Raw genomic sequence first — 18,446 nt, forward strand, 5'->3', positions numbered from 1 at the left:
TGTTCGTCTCCCTCGACCTCTGCTTTGCTTTCGCTTCCTTTGCTTACAGCGAACGTGTACTAGCTCGCTATCCGGCTAGCAGTGTTGTGCGAGTCGAGCGTACGCTCCCTGGAGGCATGCGGCAGGCGGGGATTGCGCGAAAGTCGGAGTCGCGGTTCGTTGACCTTTCTCTCGAGCTTCGGCTTGTTGAGGCTGACGTCTGCTCGAGTGGCTCTCGTCAAAGTCGACAGGAGGGCGACGCCGAGCTGAGTCGTCGAGATGCGACCAGCGTGTCCGTTCAGGAGGATGCAGAGGTGCATTCTCGGCAGATTCGCGTCGCAGGAATCGAAGGAATGGCGAGGAGTGGCACTGAGGAAGACGTGCAGATGCACTCTGTCGAGGCGGATCCGACGTTTGGACCAGCTGCGGCGGCACCAGCCGCTTCGCTCGACTCGAGTAAGATTGGTGGACACGGGATATCGCGGCGCCTGCCCAGCATCATCATTGACGACAGCACCGACGATTCGTACGACTCGAGCTCGTCCTCCGAGTCGTTGCACCCTCTGTCGCGCGCGTCCGGGTCCGATGCGCCCGCAACGCCTCCGCCGGCTACCCCCTCCCACAGCGCACCCTACTCTTCCGCCGCATTCCGCTCCCCTACTCGTCACGTCCGCGCGAAGAGCGCTGCTCCAATTGGCGTCTCGCCGCCGAAGACGCCGCGCGCTACAGTCGACTTCTCGGCTGTCTCGCCCGACTATCCGCTCCCGCACCCGCCCTTTCAGTTCGACATCCTGAACCATGCGCCGGCGAGGGATCCAATGGCCCCGCCCGGGTGGAAGGCGCCAAAGGAGCGCACAGTCGACGAAAACATCGAGGAGATGAGGAGGGCAAAGGAGCGGTTGCGGCGGGCGGAGGAGCAGCGGCGGACGAGAGAGCCCTTCGCTGGCTCGGCGGAACTTGTGTGGGAGCAGGCTGCGATCCCGCGGACGTACCTCGAGTGTGTCATGCCTGGGGAGTCCAACAAACCGGTGCGTGTCCGGGTCTTTAACGCGAATTCACGGCGGCCTGAGCAGCATTTGCAGACTACGTATCGCTCCACCGCCTTTTTCCCCTACTCGCACCTCCCTGGACTCGGCTACCTCAAGGACATCTTCGCTGTCGTGGGCGACAACAAGGTACGAGCGGATCACCGACCTCGTGATGCGTCCGTTGCTCGCTTGCTCACTGCCACAGCACGGCTGCAGATCGATGTACTCCAGCTCGAACATGCCTCCACGTCTCAGTCGTCACCCGCGCGGTTAGTCGAGCGAACGCTGGCTCCGGAGAAGTTCGAGGACAAGAAGGTGCCTATCGTCCGCTCCGGTGGCGCCTGTCAATGCGCTGACTGCTTGCATGTAGCGAGTCGACGAGGAGTTCTTCACGTGCGCCTGGTCGGTCGACATCTCCACGCAACCCTACACGCCGATCCTTGCCGTCGCCGGCCGTGGAAGGTCGATCGAGATCTACCACGTCGCCGTCAACGGGCTCGACAACACGCTGCGTCTGCAACACAACCGCAGCATTACAGGTCACGGCGGGGTGAGCTCGTCTTCTCATAGACACTCGTGAGTGTGCCACTTATGCGAGAAATTCCGCAGTCGATCTTCCACCTCTCCTTCCATCCCTCCTATCCGCACCTCCTCGCCACGTGCAGCGAAGACAAGACGATCCGCCTCTGGGACGCGACTGTTCCATGGGGTGCTGACGCCGCCGTCTGGGAACGCCTCGAGGCCGTGGGCCAGAACGGGAAGAAGGGACAGGCGGTGCCGCCGGGAGGGCGGGGGACGCACCCTCAGTCGGTGCTGAGGCCGATGGTCCCAGGAGAACTGCTGGGCGTGCTGTCCGAAGGGGGGCACGAGAAGGGCGCACTGTCTTGCGTGCGCAGCCAGTCCTTCTGCCCGCCCAGGGCGAGCGCGCTGATCTCGCTGAACCGCAGGATTTCCATGCGACGCTGCCGCTCCTCGCGTCGTCTGGCATGGACGGCTTCATCAAGATCTGGCACCTTCCGCGATCAGTGCTGAGTGCGACGCCGTACTGGCCGACCACGCTCGTGTACCGTCGACCTTCGTCGAAAGGACAGCGTCCGCACAATGTGCCGGTTCCGATCCCTCCATCTCCATCGCCAATGCCCCCGCCCATCTTCTCCTCGTACGCGCTGCAACCTGGTCAGTGGCCAGACCAGGTCCTCTTCGCTTCGCCGACGACCTGCACGCTCCTCTCGAAAGCGCCCGTCTCGCACCCAACGTCACGCTTCTCGCCGCGCTCGAGCGTCAAGGTCTGGGTCCCGACCGCGCTCGACGTCCTCCCGTCTTCACAGCGCACAGCGCACGAGCGCGAGATCGAGCGTTCTCGCGGCGAAGCGCAGGCAAAGGACGCCGCAACGGGCGGACGCGCCCCGCCCGAGGTGCTCGCGACCTGCCCACCGCTGCCGAGTGGAGCAAGGAGCGAGAGCTCGTTCCGCGTGCTGTACGAGGCGGTACTCGAGGGGCAGAGCTGCGTCGGTGACCGAATGGGGTGGTATCGTCCTTCCTCGTCGTCGTCGTTCTCGTCCGCTCGCAGGCGCGAAGAGCCGTTCTTCGTCCTTCCGACTGCGACTCCTCTCCCCTCTCCAAGCAGCCGAAGCGCGCTCGACCCTACGCTGTACTTTTTCCACCCGTTCGCGCCTCTCTCCCTCCCCCGCTCCATCGCGCCAAACGTTTCGCAAGCGGATAAGATCGCAGCAGCGCGAGACGCGCTCTTCCCGCCTGAGCGCGACCGCGCGATGCACGACTTTCACCCGCGGCTCAAGCCGACGCAGGTCGTGGATGTCGAGCGCGTGGAGGGGAAGGCACGGGACGGGGTGCACTTTCGCGCGGTGGGCGTGCAGGGCGAGCCAGGCGGGGCAGTCGTTGCGGTCGGTGACGGAGGGAGGATTGTGGTGCTCAAACGAAGGAGGAAAGGAAGGTGAAGCGGAAGACGGTCTCGCTACGAGAGGAGGGACAGGAGGGGTCCGCGTCGTGTTCGAACTTCCTCCCGGGTTGCATGACGCCTGTAGCATAGTCACGCAATGATTTACGGCGCTGAAGACCCCTTTGCAAGTGCGAGACGCTGTTTACGAACTCGTTGCACGTTCATCTCGGATTCCGCTCGGCTCGTCTCCCTCTGTCTCCGTGTTCGCCTCGATGTGCGCGTCATGGTGATGCTGCTGGGCGCTCCTCTCGCGTCTCGTGAGCACGCCCAGCGGCTCTGCTGGCTGCTCAGCGTCGGCACGCTCGCAGACGTCGTCGACGAGCTCAAGAGCCCCACATGGGCTTCACCGGCGCCTCGCAGCGCGCAGAGCCCTCTGAACGGGTCTGGGTGGGACGGAACGCTCCTCGCTGGCTGTGCGGCGACCGCGCCCGGCCGTGCGCTCGCCTTCCGCCTCGCTGTGGTCGCGCTCCTCTTTGAGCTTGGCGCGGATCCGCTCGCGCGCGGTGAGGACGGGAGACCGCTCGAATGGGTCTTCGAAACGCTTGACGAAGAGCAGGGCCGGGACTGGTGCGCGCACGAGCTGAAGCGGGCGAGGCGGGCTTGGACGGACCGCACGAAGTACCGGCTCCGTGCGCTTCTCTCTTCCTTTTCACGCGGATTGAGGCTAGACTTACCTTGCACACAACAGCCGAGGACGTCCGCGAGTGGATCAGGGATGAGCTTACGGCGCTCAGAGACGGCAGCACGCAGCAGCTTGCGCCGACTGATGGTGCTTCCTCTTCCGGAAGCTCGCACGGTAATGCTCCTGACGAGACTATGCCACGCAGCTCCAGTACCACATCCGGAGCAGCCGCCCGCCAAGCGGCAACGTACTGCCTCTCCGCTACCGGACTACGACGTTGCAATTGCCGGCGAGCCCGTCAAGCACGAGCCGAACGAGCCATCTCTCGCAGCCCCGCAGGCCGCACAGCAGCAATTCTCAGCGCAAAAGCCAGCCTCGACGTCCGCTTTGCAAGCATCGGCGACCCAGCCCGCTTGGTCTTTCCCAGCGCGCGCTCCGCCGCCGCCGCAGTACGGCGCTCCGCCCGCCTACTCGCCCTACCCCAGGCTCTCCCCACGCGAAGCTTTCGTCTTCAAGCCGCTCATCTTGACGCTCAGAGAGCTGTACGACGACATGCGGAAGCCGAAGTGGTCGCAGGTCGGCAGCGAGCTCCGCGCTCGCTTCCCTGACGTGTTCCAGCGCGACATGGAGCTGTCCACGTTCAAGCGGTACGTTTTCAAGGCTGAAGCGCTCGGCATCATCGCGATTGGCGACGGCGGTAAGCAGGGTCAAGAGTGGGTCAGCTTGAAAGTCGAGGTCTGTCCTGTTTTTCCGGCTCGCCGTGTTCGATCGTGCTGACATGGTCAACGCGCTGCAGTACCTCCGCGATTTGTCTCCTCCACCACCTCGACTGCACGTCAACACTACTGTCCCTCCACCCGCTCCCGCCGCTCAGCCTTCCGGCGCCCGATCCGCCTCGCCGCAGCAGAGTCGTCGGGCGCCGCCATGCCCACCACCTCCTCCGCCTCTTGCAGATCACCTCCGCGGAGTCAATCGCCAAATCTCACCGCCGCATGCACCGACTCCGACGCCTGGTCCCGCGCTCGACACCTTCCACGACCGTCTTCCACACACCGCCGCGACCGGTTCCAACGCAGTAATGCCCGGGATGGGCAGCGCAGCGCCCAAGCCGCGCATTGCCTCGCGCGACAGGCTTCCACCTGCCGACTTTGGGCTGTCGAGGGGACCGCGGGCGACGAGCACGGCGCCTCCCGTGGCTGGAGCGCAGCCGGTCGCGCCGGAGGTGGCATCGGACCCGCGAATTCAGTCGGCGTCGAGGCTCCCGCCCAACCGGCCGTCCGTTTCGGCGACAAACGCGGCTGTGCCAATGCCGACGGCTGTCTCTGCTGCGGGCCCATCGGCGGCGGTGGTCGGGCTCAGTGCCGCTCAGGTCGTGCAGCCGATGCAGGCCAACAAGACGCGGCCGCAGGCGAGTCCCGCACCTGCCAATGCTGTTGTCGGACCTCCTTCGGCGCCTTCAGAACCTCTTGCCAATTCGGCGACAGCCTCGCGCCTTCCGTCGTCCGCGCGCCTCCCGCCTCATCTGCAGCGTCCGGTTGCGACTGCTCTCCTACCTGCCGACATGGTCGCGACGGCGACTGCCGAATCTGCACAGCTGGGAGAGGACGAGCCGATGGACATCGACGAGGACGAGGACGAGCCGTCTCCTCCGATACAGCAGACTGCATCTGCTGCGCCCACCATCGTCAAGCCGCTTGCAGCGTGGCCCGCTCTTCGCGCCCCTCCGTCGACCGCCGCAACAACGTCAACTACACGCAGCCCGGCCGCGTCTGCTCAAGAAGCACCTGGAAATGCACCAGCGGTCGCTTCGACGCCGCCCGCGTTAAGAGCGCCCGCGTTCGTCCCGGCCTGCGCCGGCTCACAGACGCCCGCCGCAGCGCCTGCAGAACGCGCTTCTTCCGTCCCAGCGCAGCAAGCCGCTGCGAGCGTCGCTCACGATGCGAACGTCCCGGTCGTCAGGCCTGCCTCGAGCAGCGGACGACTGCCGCCCAACCTACTCGCAAAGAAGCGCCCTTCGGCAGCGGGAAACGCTCTCTCGACTCTTGAGGAGAAGTCTGAGCCGGAGTACAACGCGTCGGGCGCGTCGCACGCGCCACAGAAGGCGGGCTCGCCGGCGGAAGGACAGGCCAAGGTGAGGTCGGGGTCGCGCCTCCCGCAGAACCTCGCTGCAGCACCTCTCCGTCGCTCGACGAGCGTCGCTCCCGGCGCGACCAGCGCCGCCCCCTCGACGGGGTCGGGACCGTCCGCATCACCGGCGGTCCCTGCGCAGCGTCCTGCAACTTCGGCTGAGAACGCCGAGATCAAGTCTTCCGCCATGACGAGCGGGCCGTCGAAGGGCTCTGGGCGTCTTCCCGCCGGCTTTCTCGGCGGTGCCGGAGCGCATCAGATCAAGACATCGAGCCGCCTTCCGCCAGGACTGCCGACCGGCGGTTCGTCGGGGCGACTCCCGCTCAAAGCTTCCGCGCCGGTCGACTCTGGTCAGTCCGCCGCCACGCTAGCCGCTACTCTCGCAGTTGCGCCACCCGACACTGCCGCCCCGCAAGCGCCGACACCCAGCGGTGGCGCGTCCGCCTCGCCCGCTCCCGCCGCTCTTGCTCCCGCCGTCCGCCGACAAGCCGCCCCGCCCGTCGAGATGGAGTTGCACAATCTGCCCTCCTGGATGACGCAGCCGCTCCTCAAGCACTACCTGGTGCACGGGCCTTCGACCTTCTCCGGCCTCACGCGCGGCCAAATCCCGCACCTCGAGCAGCTCGTGCACGAGGGCCACTTCAACGGGCGCGAGGGAGGCGACGTGCTCGTTCCGCTGATGCGCAGGGTCGAGCTCGTCCCGGGGACGGGAGATGGCGTGTCGGCGAACGTCAAGTACGCGACCCGTGCGTCGGCGGAGCAGGCCAAGGCGCTCTTCGGCGGAAGGCGCATCGTCGAGGCGTTTGTCGAGGACCGCCCAGTCACCTGGCTTGACAAGGAGGAGCGTACAGCAGGGCGCGGATAGTGGGAGCGCGATTCGGAGCGACGCGGATTCGGCAGCTTTGCCAACGCGAGAAGGTGATTCGTGGTTTTCGAGGTCTCTTGTGCATGTTGTGTACTTCTACTCGCCGACGCAGAGTTTCCACAAGTTCGCCTCACACTGGCTGAGAGTGATAAAGATACAACTGCAGCGAGAGCGCAAGGGCGGATATGGCTGGCGGAAGGGGCAACCTACAGGGAGAAATACGAAATGAGGGGTACGGCATGAGTCTACAAGAAGAGTAGCAGAGAGGTCACGCCTCGACCTCGACAAGGCCAGAGCTGCCACGACCAGACTTGCTTGGTCGGCCTCCTGCGCTCGAGCGAGCAGAGCGCGGCCCTGCGTTCTCCTTGTCATACAGTGCCGAAGCCGTGCGCTGGCTCGTGCGCTCGACAACACTGGTGCCGTCGCGGAACCGTGCGCGGAAGAGGACTGTTACGGACATCCTGGTCAGCATCGGTGCGGAGACGAAGTGGGAGCGACGTACCGTTCGCATTCGAGAAGAGACCATCCTTGAGCGACACGACGATGAACTGGCTGCCCTTGAAGCGAGTGCGGAACAGCCGGCCGATGTTCTCGGCTGATGAGCGAAGAATGTTAATACGGTGGCGACGAACTCGCAGGACAGGACGCACTATGCTGGAGATCGAGCGCGGCGTCAATCTCGTCGAGAATGTACATCGGCGCGCTGCAGGGATGAGCAGGTTTACTAGAGCGTAACGTGTAGCGAAAAAAATAGACGCACGGCTTAAAGCGCAGAAGCGACATGATGAGCGACAGCGCGATAAGCGAGCGCTGGCCACCGGACAGCTCCGTCAAGCTGGCCTTCCAGACGGTCCCGAGGCGGACCTTGACTTCGAGGCCCTGCGTAATCTCCTTGCCTTCGAGCGCCTGCAGCTTGCAGAAGTTACCGGGCAGGAGCTCAGCGAAAATGTTGCCGAATTCGCTGCAAGCCAGATTAGGTGGAGTCAGCAGGCCGGCAAGTGAGCGAAGGCAAGGCGACCGAACGCACCTGTTGACCTTCTTCCAGGTCTTCTCAAGCGTTTCCTTCTTGTGCTCGTCGAGGACGGCCACCGTCTCTTCGATCTTGACCTTGTCCTTCGTGACCTGCTTGTACATGGCTAGCAAGTCACGCTCCTTCTTCTCGACACTGTGGACAAATGCGTCAGCAGGTTCGTCTGGGACAGCAGCCAGCTCGAGCGCACCTGTCGATCATGCTCAGGACCTTCGGGTTGACCTTGCGCTTCATCGTACGGTGGTTCTCTTCGAGCTGGCGGCATTTGTCCTTGACACTTCGCATGTCCGAGTTGGCAAAGTTGTACGGAGAATTGGGCTTGCCGAAGGTCCTGCGGTTCGCACGAGCGCGTCAGTGAGAATAAGGTCAGCCAGCGTGGCGCGACGCACTGGCACTCGTCGGCGATCCACTCAAACTCGGCTTCGCGCTTGGCGACCTTGTCGGCGGCATCCTTGGCATCCTTCTTTGCCTTCTCGACCTCCTTGTCGACCTTGCTCGCCTCGAGGTCGGCCTCGACAATGTCGCCCTTACGGCCGTTGATGGCATCGCGCAGGCTGTCGAGCTCGTCATTGAAGCCCTTCAGCTTCTTCTGCTCCTCGGCAATCTGGCGCTGCAGCGACTGGAGCCCGCGCTGCTTCTCCTCCATGACGCCTTCGCCCGATGCAAGCGACTGGCGGACCCGGTCGATTTGCGAGCGGGCTTCGGCGAGGTCGACTCCAGCAGCCGCGATGTCCTTCTTCATTTGCTCTGCAGGGATCGCGCGTCAGACACCACGTTGCTCACGGAGACAAGAAGAGCGCACCGAGTTCGAGCTCGTCGGTGAGGACGTCGTTACGCAGCGAGTCGACCTGCTCCTCCAGCTTGGACACAGCGGCCTTCTGCTTAACGATGTCGGCCTTGATCTGCTTGACCTTAGAGCCCTTGTCGTTCTGCAGCTCATTCATCTCGCGCTCGATCCGCTTGACGTTGGCCTGCGCCTCCTTCTGCTGCGCCTTCGAATCGGCGACCTTGGCCTCGAGCTCGGCGATGGTCGTCTTGAGCGTCTCGACCTCGGCGATGACCTGTCAGAGCGAACATGATCAGCGGTGAGAACACGGCGGCGGTCCGAAGGCAACGCACCCTCGTCGCGTTACTCGATGCCATCGACTTCTCGAGGAGCGACAGCGCGTGCGCCTTGGTATTGAGCGCGTTCTTGAGGTCGACGGCGCCCTTGGACCGCTGCAGGGCCGCGTCGATCGCCTCGAGCTTCTGCCGCTGCGCCGCCAGCTCGCCCTCGATCCGCTTGAGCTCCTGCACCTTGACAAGCACCTTCTCGCTCGAGGCCTGGCCACCGGACAGCTCGGGCGTCGTGTCATAGATGTCGCCGTCGTAGGTCACGCAGCGCATGCGCACGGCCGGGTCGTCGGTGCACCGCTTGGCGATCGCCTTGGTCGGCGCGATGAGCACGTGGCCGAAGACGTACTCCATCGCGCGAGAGGCGCGCTGGTCGTACCGGATGAGGTTCAGCGCGAGCTCGGCGCCGTGCTTGCGCGCAGCCGCGACGCGAGCCTTGTCGGCCACCGAGGCCTGGAGCGTGTTGACCGGGAGGAGGATCGTCTTCGTCTTGATCGTCTTGGCCTTGACGAACGCTGCGACGGTCGTGTCGTCGCGCACAGCAACGTTGTACAAGCGGCCGCCAGCTGCCATCTCGAGGGCGGTCGCAGCGGGCGCGTTCTCGTTAGGCAGGTCGATCAGGCTGGCGATCGTGCCGAAGACTGCCGTGCGGTCAAAGCCGGGGTAGGGGTCGTCGGCGCGGAAGTCGGTGCGGACAATCTCGCGGCGCTTGTTCTCGCCACGCTGCATTAAGACCGATTAGTGCTTTGTGCGCTCCGAGCGTGCTGGGGACGACGGACCTGTCTCAGCGCGTCCGCCGACTGCAGCACCTGCTCGCGCTCGCCTTCGAGGCGTGCCTCCTCGGCCTCGTCGTAGCCCGAGGCCTTCAGCTTCTGCTCGAGCCGCTCCTTCTCGCGCCTGGCCGCCTCGACGTTGGCGATGAGGCCCTTGCTCTCAGCCGCAGCCTTCTTCGCCTTGGGCTCCTTGTCCTTGAGCTCCTTCTGCAGCGAGTCGATGCGGTGCTTGGCGAGCTGGCCCTCCGTCTCGAGCGTGCCGGCCAGCTCCTTGGCCGCCGCTAGCTGGCCCTCGTAGCCCGACGACTTGGCGTCCTTGGACAGACCCTTGCCGTACTCGATCGTCTGGAGCAGGTCCTCAGACTGGGAGAGGGCGGTGGTGGCTGCTTCGAAGGCGGACTGGCGAGCGGCGAACGTCTCGGAGTTCTTGGCGGCCGACGTTTCGCGCGCCTTGCGCTGCGACGTGAGCTGCGCCGGAGCCCAGCGTCAGCAAGTCATCCAGCAGAAGACGGCGAGCGAAGACGAACCTCCTTCTGCGCCTTCTCCAGCTCGCGGATGCGCGCCTCTTCCTCCTTGATCTCGCGCTCCTTGCCCTCGGCCTGCGTCTTGAGCTTGGCGAGCTCCATGTCGAGAGCATTGAGCTCCTTCTCAAGGCCCTGCACTTTGCCGCCCTTGGCCAGTTCCTGCGACATGTGAGCATGAGCGACGAAGGGACATCAGCTGGACACAGAGGCACACACCTTGTCGCGCTCCTTCTCGATCTCGCGCATGCTCTGCTCCATCTTCTTGATCTCGCCCTCCATGCGCTTCTTGCCCTCGACGGCGTCCTTCCTCCGCTGCTCGCCCTCGCGGATCGCCTCCTTTGCGCGCTCGACGCGCGCGTGGTCCTGCATCCAGTCCCACGCGATGACGAGCTTGGACAAGCGTTCGAGCTCGCTTGACGTCTTCTGGAACTCGAGGAAGGTGCGCTTCTCGTCGCGGAGGCGGTCGAGCTTGGGCACGATCTCCTCGCGCAGGAGCGACTGGATCTCGTCGAGCTTCTTCTCCTTCTTCGACATGGTCTTGATCGCCTTGTCCTTCTTCTCCTCGAACATGGATGTGCCGGCCGCCTCCTCAATCATCGAGAGGATCTCGAGCGGGCGCATGTTGAGCACCTTGGTGATCTTGCCTGCAGCGGCGCGAGGTGTCAGTGGCAAGCTCTACACACCTCACCGAGCTCTGGCTGCGCGATTCTAAAGACGGATAGGCGGGCAGGGCCACGCACCTTGCATGATAAGGAAGTTGGGGTTGTTGATGTTGAGCTGAACGCTCTGGAACAGGTTCTGGACGGCCTGCTGCGTTGAGCGGTGCCCGCAGATCAGGTACTTGCTCGTACCGTTGACCGAGATCTGCCCATGCTTCTTCGTCAGCTCGGCTTCTTGAGGTTTGACAAAACGAGCGCCGCACCTGGCGAGTGACCGAGATCTCGGGCATGTTCTCAAAGCCGACAGGCGCGCGACTCTTGTCCGAGTTGTCGAATACGATGGTGACGCTCGCGCGCGTTACGCCGGCCTGGCCGCGCTTGTAAATCAAGTCGAGCAGGTTCGAGGCGCGGACCTGTCGGAGGGCGGAAAGTCAGCCTCAGCGACGCGGCCATCCGCCGGTGGACGCACAGTAGTGAGGTTGGTGATGCCGAGGACGAAGCAGATAGAGTCAAGAATGTTGGACTTGCCCGAGCCGTTCCTGCGAAGTCGAGGAATCAGCGTGTGCTGTGAGAAGGGAGGAAAGCGATGCGCACAAGCCGGTGATGGCGTTGAAGGACGAGTCCCATCCTGCGATGCTCGTGCGGACCGGATAGCTCTTGAAGCCGTCGAGGATGAGCTCCGTGATGCGCATGGCGGCGGAGGGACAAGGAGGAACAGGGTGGTGGGAAGAGCGAGACGGGACTTTCGGGGCCTGTGACGGTGACAGGTGGGTCAACAGGAGTTCACAGAGCCCTGTCAAGGTCGCAGACCGCACCCTAGGCCGTGAGAAGGAGCTGTCGAGGGCGATACAGCGGGGCGATGTTGATGGACAGACGCGCTCGGCTCACAGCGCACGCAAGAGCCGCCTGCTTCTCTGGCAGGGTCTAGCAAGCTCTCTGAGTACGCAGCAGGTGCGCACAGCCCAGCGAGCGGTGTGGTGCGGGCGAGCGCAGGTGCAGCCTCGACGCGCCTCATCGCGACCTTGCGCGTGGACCCCTGTCTCTCCTTCGGCGCCGAGAGAAGGATATGACGGCCGGCTGGGCAATACAAGACAACGGGTGCTCGAGGCAGGACTACTAAGGGGAACGGAGACAGCAAGCGAAAGACGAAGACGGGACAGTGATGGTACAATTGAATGCGACGCTCTGGCGTCTCACGCCTCCTCTTCCTCCTGCCCAGCAGCGACTGCTGCGGGCTCGGCGTCGGGAATATCAGACAGCTCCAGATTGTCTGCAGGGCGTACAGGGGGTCAGGTCGTGCCAGCGCAAGCAACCAGGGGGGCGGCTCACCGATAGCAACGCTCCGCGTCTGGTTCGACACCTTGTAGATGCCAATCAGGCGCGACGCCAGCTCGAACATGTTCTGTGGACAAGAGTTCAGCGTCAGCACAGGTCCAAGCGACCGCGACCGCCCCGGTCAGGCTCGCCAGCGTCCAGGACCACTGCAGGGAGCCCAGGCATCCGCCACGACCCCCGATTGGCCCGGCGGGGCTCTAGAAGGCGCACGCACATTCCTAAGCGAAATGATTATGAACTGAGCTGCCGACGTCCTCTCCCTGCCAAAAAAAAAAGGGATTGTCAGTCAACGGCAACGGCTCAGCAAGGCCTCCGGACGCGCGCCCAAGCCACGCGGCCATTGCTAGGCCCTAGGTGAGGCCGCGCGAGGCCCAGGAGACGCCTAGGGGGCGACAGCTGGCGTGAAAAGAGGTCAGAGCGGGACGCACCGGATGTAGTTGGCGACGATGGACACGTTGCGGAAATCGAGCGCGGCGTCGATCTCGTCCATGAAGTACAGTGGCGTGGGCTTGTACGTGTGCAGCGCAAAGACGAGCGCGAGCGACGACAGCGTCTTCTCGCCACCCGACAGGTTCGAGATGTTCTTCCAGCTCTTCTTGGGCGGCATGACCGAGAAGAGGATGCCCTCGCTGAAGGGGTCGGCCGAGTCGTACAGCTCGAGCTCGGCGTTGCCGCCGAGAGTGATCATCTGCCGGGGCCGTTGTCGGTCAGTCCCAACCGCAGAGGCGCACGGCAGAACGGCCGCACCTGGTACATCTCCTTGAGCTTGTTCGAGATGATACCAAAGCCCTGCATAAACTTAACGAGGCGCTCGTTGCGGAGCTCGGTCACGCTGGCCTTGGCGGCGTCCCAGCTCTTCGAGACGGCCTCGAATTCCTCGGCGCGCTTACGGAACTCTTCCTCGCGCCGGCGGTACTCTTGCAGGACGGCGAGGTCGGCGTTGTTCTTCTCGAGGCGCTCTGTAGGCCCACAGCAGCGTCAGTGAGGCCCTGTGCACGAGTGAGCGCACCGCGCACCTTCGAGGAATGCGATGTCAGCCTTGGACTTCTTCACGTCGATTTCCTCAACCTCTTCGGGCTCAAGCACGCGCAAGACCTCCTCGACGCGGTAGGCGCCGCTGTCAGCGCCCTCCTCGTCGTCGTCCTCGAGGCTGCAGGAAGGATCGGGTTAGGGCGAGTCGACTCGACAGTGGAACGAAGGCGCGCGCACATCTCGAACTCGGGCATCTGCAGCTCGCCGATCTTGGCCGTCCAGTGCTCGAAGATGCGGCTGGTCTCCTTGAGCAGGCGGTCCTGCTCCTTGAAGGCCTCGCGAAGCTTGGTCTGTACCGTCGAAGGCAGGGTCAGTCTCGAGGGCGGCGACGAGCGGGTCTGCGCAAACGCACCTCGGCCTTGCGGAACTCGATCATGGCCTCTTCCTGCTCGTCCAATTCGGCCTTGAGGTTGCCCAGCTGCTCGCGGCCCTCCTCAACCTTGATTTGCGCCTGCTCGACGGTCTGGCGCACGGGCTCTGCCTCGGCCTCCTTCTCGGCGAGCTGCTGCTTCAGTTCTGCCACCTCGGCTTCGAGCTCGGCGACCTTGGCCGAGTTGGTCTCGATGGCCTTGGTGAACTTGGCGAGGTCCTTCTCGGCGCGTGCTCGCTCCGTCTTGGCCTTGACGAGGCGCGTCTCGTTGTGCCGGATTTGGTCTTGCAAGTCGGCCACCTTGGTCTTCTGGCTGCGAAGCTTAAGACCGCCGACTTCCTCAATCTTGGCCTGGAGCGCGGCGATCTTGTCCTCGTATTTGGCGGCCTTGCCGCGAAGAGACTCGATCTCCGTTTCGAGCGCCGCAATCGCCTTCTCGAGCTGGGCAGCACGCTTGTCGTCGCCGGCGTCCGGCTTGCTCGACGAGCTGAAATGGCGGTAATCGTCAGCGTCTCCTCTCGGCCGCCAGTAGAACGGCAGAGGATGCTCACCGAAGCTCGGTCAGGTGCTCCGCCTTCTGCGCCGCGTCCTGCTTGTTCGCCTCAACGTCCATCTGGACCTTGGGGATCTCCGACTCGACGCGCGCGAGCTCCTTCTCGAGCGCGCGCAAGTCGGCCTCGACCTGGCGGAACGACTCTGCGAATTCCTGCAGCTTGACCGTCGCGGCCTTCTCCTCCGACTCGAGCTTGGCGAGCTGCTGAGGCGAGACGTCGTCGGCCGCGAGGCGCGACGACATCTTGCCGCGCAGCGGGCGCGAGCCGCCGACCTGCGCGGCACCTGACTTCTCGGCGATGTTGCCGTCGAGCGTGACGACACGCCAGCGCTGGCCGTCGACCTTGCCGGTCGAGACGGGCTGCGCGACCTCCCAGGTCTTGGCGACAAGCGTGTCCTTGAGGACGTGGCGGAAGACGGGTGCGTAAACCTTGTCCTTGGGCGTGACGAGGTCGAAGAGGCGCTGCGTGCCCTTTGGCGTCTGGATGGGCGACAGGTCGATCTTGCCAAAGCGATCGAGGGCGATACACGATGCACGGCCGATGTTGTGCTTGCGCAGGTGGTCGAAAATGGCCTCGGCCGTCTCGCGAGTGTCGACGACGAGCGATTCGAGGCCACCCGCACCGGCCGTCGAGATGGCGACGTCGTATTCGTCGTCGATGCGGCCAAGGTCGCCGAGACGGCCCTGCGGGAGAGGGCAATCAGCGGGTTGAGCGACATGTGCGTTACGGCAAACGACCAACGTGAAAGCCCGGCAGGCGGCCCTGTTCCTTCAGCTTGAGTACGGCAGAGAGAACGTGACCCTTCGACTGGCTCGCCTGCTGCGACGCCTTTGCCTCAGCGGTGCGCTCGCGGGCGCTGTTGACAGCGGCGCGGTGCTTCGCCTCGACCGTCTTCTCGGACTGTACGTGTGGCTGTCAGCGAGCACACCTCTCACCCTACGTCACGGCGACGCACCTGCACGCGCTCACGAGCCTGCCTGATCTGGCCCTCGACGTCCTTGCGGCTCGCCTGGAGTGTCTTGAGTTCCGCCGCCTTCTCCTTCGCCGCGACCTTGAGCTCGTCGATCTCGGCCTCGGTGCGCTCAATGTCGGTCTGCACCTGTGCGCTCTTGCCGCGGACATCGTCGAGCTGGTGCGAGACAATCTTGAGCTCGTTCTGCTTGGCCTCGATCTGCTCAGTCCAGGGCGCGAGCGACTTCTGGTGCTGCTCGATCTCGCTCGAGAAGCCTTCAATCTTGTCTGCGGGCACTCGAGGTTCGGTCAGTGTTCGGCAAGACGCGGACAGGCGTAGAGAGGGCCGTACCGCGCAGGCTGTCCATGACCTTGGTCAGCGCCGCCTGCTCGCCCTCGAGCTCGGCTTTGAGCTCGTCCTTGCTCGAGAGCAGCTTCTCGAGCGTGTCGCCGTGGTCGCGGATGTCGGACTGGGCCTGTTGCGCGCCGTGCTTGTCCTGCGAGGTGTGCGCGCAGCGTTGTAAGATGGCATGAGAGAGATCATTCCTGCAGACAGGCGGCCAAGCGAACTGACCTCTTCGAGCGACTTCTTGAGCTTGGAGTGCTTGGTGTCGGCCGCCTTCTTCTGCACGTTGAGCTGGACCTTGGCCTTCTCGAACGTTGCGAGCTCCTTCGCGAGCGAGTTGGCGACGTCTTCGATGTCCTGCATCCGCCACCCGTGTCAGACACTCGCTCAGCAGCAGAGGGCATAGCCTGGGACGCACCTTGAGGTCCTTCTTGGTTTGCTCATACGCGGCGACGTCGGCGTCGTACCGCTCGCGATCAACCTTCTGCCTCTCCATCTCGGCGTCGAGCTCGCCCTTGGCGGCCGCGAGGCGCTCTTCGTAGATGAGCTTGTCGGCCTGCGACTGGTGCGCGTGCCGCTGGTAGAGGCGATTTTGAAGCGAGACGAGCGCGACCTGGTCCTTGAGGTATGCATCGGCGGCCTTCTTGCGGGCCTGTGCAGACGCGCAATTATCTCAATCAGTCAGGAACGCAGTGTGGACCGGGCTGAAAGGCGTCGCGCGACGCACCTCGAGCGCGCCCTTCTCCTTCTCGACCAGCTTGACGCGGTTCATCTGCACCTGGCGCTCGTCGCCGAGGCGCTCGACCTCGACGGCGGCCTCGTCGATGAGGGGCTTGTAGCGCGCCGTGCCGATGATGTCTTCGAGATACTCGAGGAGACCCTCTTCGTGGTCGTTGGCGCCCTTGGGCTTCATCTGCGCGATGGACTCGACCTCGCCCTGCGATACAGACGATACTGAAAGTCAGCAGGCCATCGCTAGGTTGGCAGGGCAAGACCAGTCAGCTTCTTACGCACCTGGAGGATCAGGAAGCGGTTGTGCGTCAGGTCGATCCCGCGCCCGAGCAGCAGCTGTTTGACCTCGCCCGGCGTCGCCGTCCGTCCGTTGACCGTGTAGCGCGTCGTGTTGTCACGCCTGACAGTGCGCGCAACGACGAGCGACGAGTTGGGCACGACAGAGAAGTCGTCGCGGCTGCCGGGCTACGGGTGTGCACGGCTGATCAGTTGCGCTCAGAAACGATCGATGTGAGATAGTACGCACGACATCAATGACCTCGCGGAACCAGACCTCGACGGTGGCAAAGTCGCAGCCGCCGGCAGAGTACGACACCTCGCGGCGCTGCTTCTGCTTGCCCTTCCCCTTCTTGCCCTTCTTGCGCACGGCCTGGTCGTCCTCCGAGTCGTACTCCTCCGGGTCAAAGAAGCCGTCGTCGTCCTCGTCGCCGTCTCCGCCCGTCGCGGCGGAGGCGGCATCGGCGGTCGAAGGTTCGGACGACGCGCCCGAGTTGTGGATGAGCTCGCTGAACTTGCCCTGGCGCATCTTGGTCGCGCGGAAGCCAAAGACGAACAGGAGCGCGTCGATCGTGTTCGACTTGCCCGAGCCGTTGGGGCCGACGATGGACGAGAAGGACTAGACGAGACAAGGGTTAGCGATCCAGCACTCGAAGTGGGGTGCGAGCGCCACGAGCGCACCTTGTGGAAAGGCCCGATGACCCCACGGCCCTTGTAACTCTTGAAGTTCTCGAGCACGAGCTGGTGGATGACCAAGCGGGGCTTGCCCTCGAGCTCTTTGGCACGCTGCGCCGACTGCGCCGCGTGGTCGATCGCCGCCTGGCGCGCAATGGATGCGAGCGCCGACGCGGTGAGCGCGGTCGGCTGAAGCGGCGGCGCAGGCGGGGCGGCGACGGCAGGTTCGGCAGGCTTGGGCGTCGCCTCGCGCGAAGGGTCACTCGCCGAGGGAGCGGGCGAGGGAGGCGCGACGGCGGGTTGCGCCTGCGCTACCGGTTCAGACTTGACCGGCGGCTCGTCTGTGGCGTGTTCCTCCTCGTCTTCGTCTTCCGACACGACGACAGCACGACGCTTGCCCCGCGCCTTCGAAGAGGGCGGCTGCGGGGTCGCCTCGCGGTCCTCGTCTTCGGCCTCGTCGTCCGACTCCGCCTCCTCGTCTTCGTCCTCCTCGGCAGCCGACGACTCGGGCTCAGGTGTCGGCAAGACGGGCTGCTTGACGGGCGAGGCGGGCGCAAGCGAGATGCGCTTCTTGCGCCGCGTCGGCTTGACCTCCTCTTCCTCGTCGTCGTCGTCCTCCTCGGCAGACTCTGCATCCTCATCCTCCCCCTCCTCGTCCTTCTCCGCCTCATTCAGCGACGGTGTCGGCGAAGGCGAAGGTGGTGCGACGGGCTCGGGCGTCTTCTTCTTGCTCACGCGGCGTGAGGGCGCGGCTGACGCGGTGCGGCTGCTGCGCGAGCGGGGCTTGACGGGCTCATCGTCTTCGTCCTCCTCCTCGGCTGCCGAAGCCGCAAGCTCGTCGTCGTCGTCATCGTCTGCTGCGATGGAAGCAGCAGCGGAAGCGCGGGAAGCGGCCGCTGACCGACGCGCGGAAGGGGCAGGCGGTGCTGTAGTGCTGGAAGCGCGCTTGGACACACGTGCTGGTGCGGCACTCGGCGCGGCAGACGAGCGGGAAGCTGCGGTGCGGCGGGAAGAGCGTGCCGGCTTGACGGGCTCGCTGTCGTCGCCGTCGTCCTCGCCTCCCTGGCGGTTCTCGACGTCTTCGTCGTCGTCTGTAGCGGTGGTCGCCTCGCTGACCCGTGCGCGGGCGCCCCTGGTGGTGCGGGAGCGGGCAGATGTCGCAGGTTGAGCGACTTGTTTTGCGGGTTGGCGGCGGGTCGAGGTGCGGGTCTGGGGCTGCGAGTTGGCGTCGAGCGCGTCGAGCGGCTCGTGCGCAGTGCTCGCGGCCTTCCTGCGCGGCGGCATCTCGACAGGGGGCGCGGCGACGAGGAGTGGAGCGACGCGTCGACTTGGTCGTCGCGGTCATCCCCGGACAGGCGCGCCTCCCCGCAAGCAAAGCCGCTTCAGGGGAGGAGATCTCCCAAGGGGGCCTCCTGTGGGCCTCGTGGCTTCGTCTCGCTCTCAACTACTGCCCTCTCACACCTTCTCATGGTAGCGACTCGGCTGCTCCCTTGCG

The 18,446-nt window shown here is 64.6% G+C and overlaps 4 protein-coding genes across 4 annotated transcripts; 2 read left to right on the forward strand and 2 right to left on the reverse strand.

The window, feature by feature from the left end:
• Nucleotides 1–332: 332 nt before the first annotated feature.
• JCM10292_001516 (uncharacterized protein) lies at nucleotides 333–2,965 on the forward strand (the record flags this gene model as incomplete). Its single annotated transcript, XM_076649334.1, has 6 exons — nucleotides 333–1,007; nucleotides 1,062–1,154; nucleotides 1,224–1,322; nucleotides 1,378–1,557; nucleotides 1,617–1,895; nucleotides 1,955–2,965. The coding sequence occupies 6 exons, from the start codon at nucleotides 333–335 to the stop codon at nucleotides 2,963–2,965; spliced, it is 2,337 nt and encodes a 778-aa protein (XP_076505133.1).
• Nucleotides 2,966–3,190: 225 nt separating this feature from the next.
• JCM10292_001517 (uncharacterized protein) lies at nucleotides 3,191–6,581 on the forward strand (the record flags this gene model as incomplete). The annotated part of the gene is made up of 4 exons (XM_076649335.1): nucleotides 3,191–3,596; nucleotides 3,656–3,736; nucleotides 3,795–4,324; nucleotides 4,386–6,581. 4 exons carry the CDS (start codon nucleotides 3,191–3,193, stop codon nucleotides 6,579–6,581), a joined length of 3,213 nt encoding a protein of 1,070 aa, XP_076505134.1.
• A 268-nt stretch (nucleotides 6,582–6,849) lies between these two features.
• SMC2 (condensin subunit SMC2) lies at nucleotides 6,850–11,372 on the reverse strand (the record flags this gene model as incomplete). Its single annotated transcript, XM_076649336.1, has 16 exons — nucleotides 6,850–7,028; nucleotides 7,084–7,176; nucleotides 7,232–7,284; nucleotides 7,342–7,542; nucleotides 7,609–7,746; nucleotides 7,802–7,942; nucleotides 8,001–8,358; nucleotides 8,414–8,672; nucleotides 8,731–9,447; nucleotides 9,504–9,965; nucleotides 10,025–10,180; nucleotides 10,238–10,665; nucleotides 10,762–10,885; nucleotides 10,944–11,093; nucleotides 11,150–11,219; nucleotides 11,275–11,372. The coding sequence occupies 16 exons, from the start codon at nucleotides 11,370–11,372 to the stop codon at nucleotides 6,850–6,852; spliced, it is 3,627 nt and encodes a 1,208-aa protein (XP_076505135.1).
• Nucleotides 11,373–11,873: 501 nt separating this feature from the next.
• Nucleotides 11,874–18,235, reverse strand: SMC4 (condensin subunit SMC4; the record flags this gene model as incomplete). Its single annotated transcript, XM_076649337.1, has 18 exons — nucleotides 11,874–11,950; nucleotides 12,010–12,082; nucleotides 12,230–12,275; nucleotides 12,444–12,703; nucleotides 12,763–12,974; nucleotides 13,032–13,165; nucleotides 13,225–13,337; nucleotides 13,400–13,904; nucleotides 13,969–14,654; nucleotides 14,713–14,871; nucleotides 14,927–15,210; nucleotides 15,275–15,419; nucleotides 15,497–15,625; nucleotides 15,687–15,920; nucleotides 15,996–16,205; nucleotides 16,283–16,465; nucleotides 16,527–16,895; nucleotides 16,958–18,235. The coding sequence occupies 18 exons, from the start codon at nucleotides 18,233–18,235 to the stop codon at nucleotides 11,874–11,876; spliced, it is 5,097 nt and encodes a 1,698-aa protein (XP_076505136.1).
• Nucleotides 18,236–18,446: the final 211 nt, after the last annotated feature.

Source organism: Rhodotorula paludigena (genome assembly GCF_050403205.1).
Source record: "Rhodotorula paludigena JCM10292 DNA, Rt_paludigena_JCM10292v1_ctg23, whole genome shotgun sequence".
Classification (NCBI taxonomy): domain Eukaryota; kingdom Fungi; phylum Basidiomycota; class Microbotryomycetes; order Sporidiobolales; family Sporidiobolaceae; genus Rhodotorula; species Rhodotorula paludigena.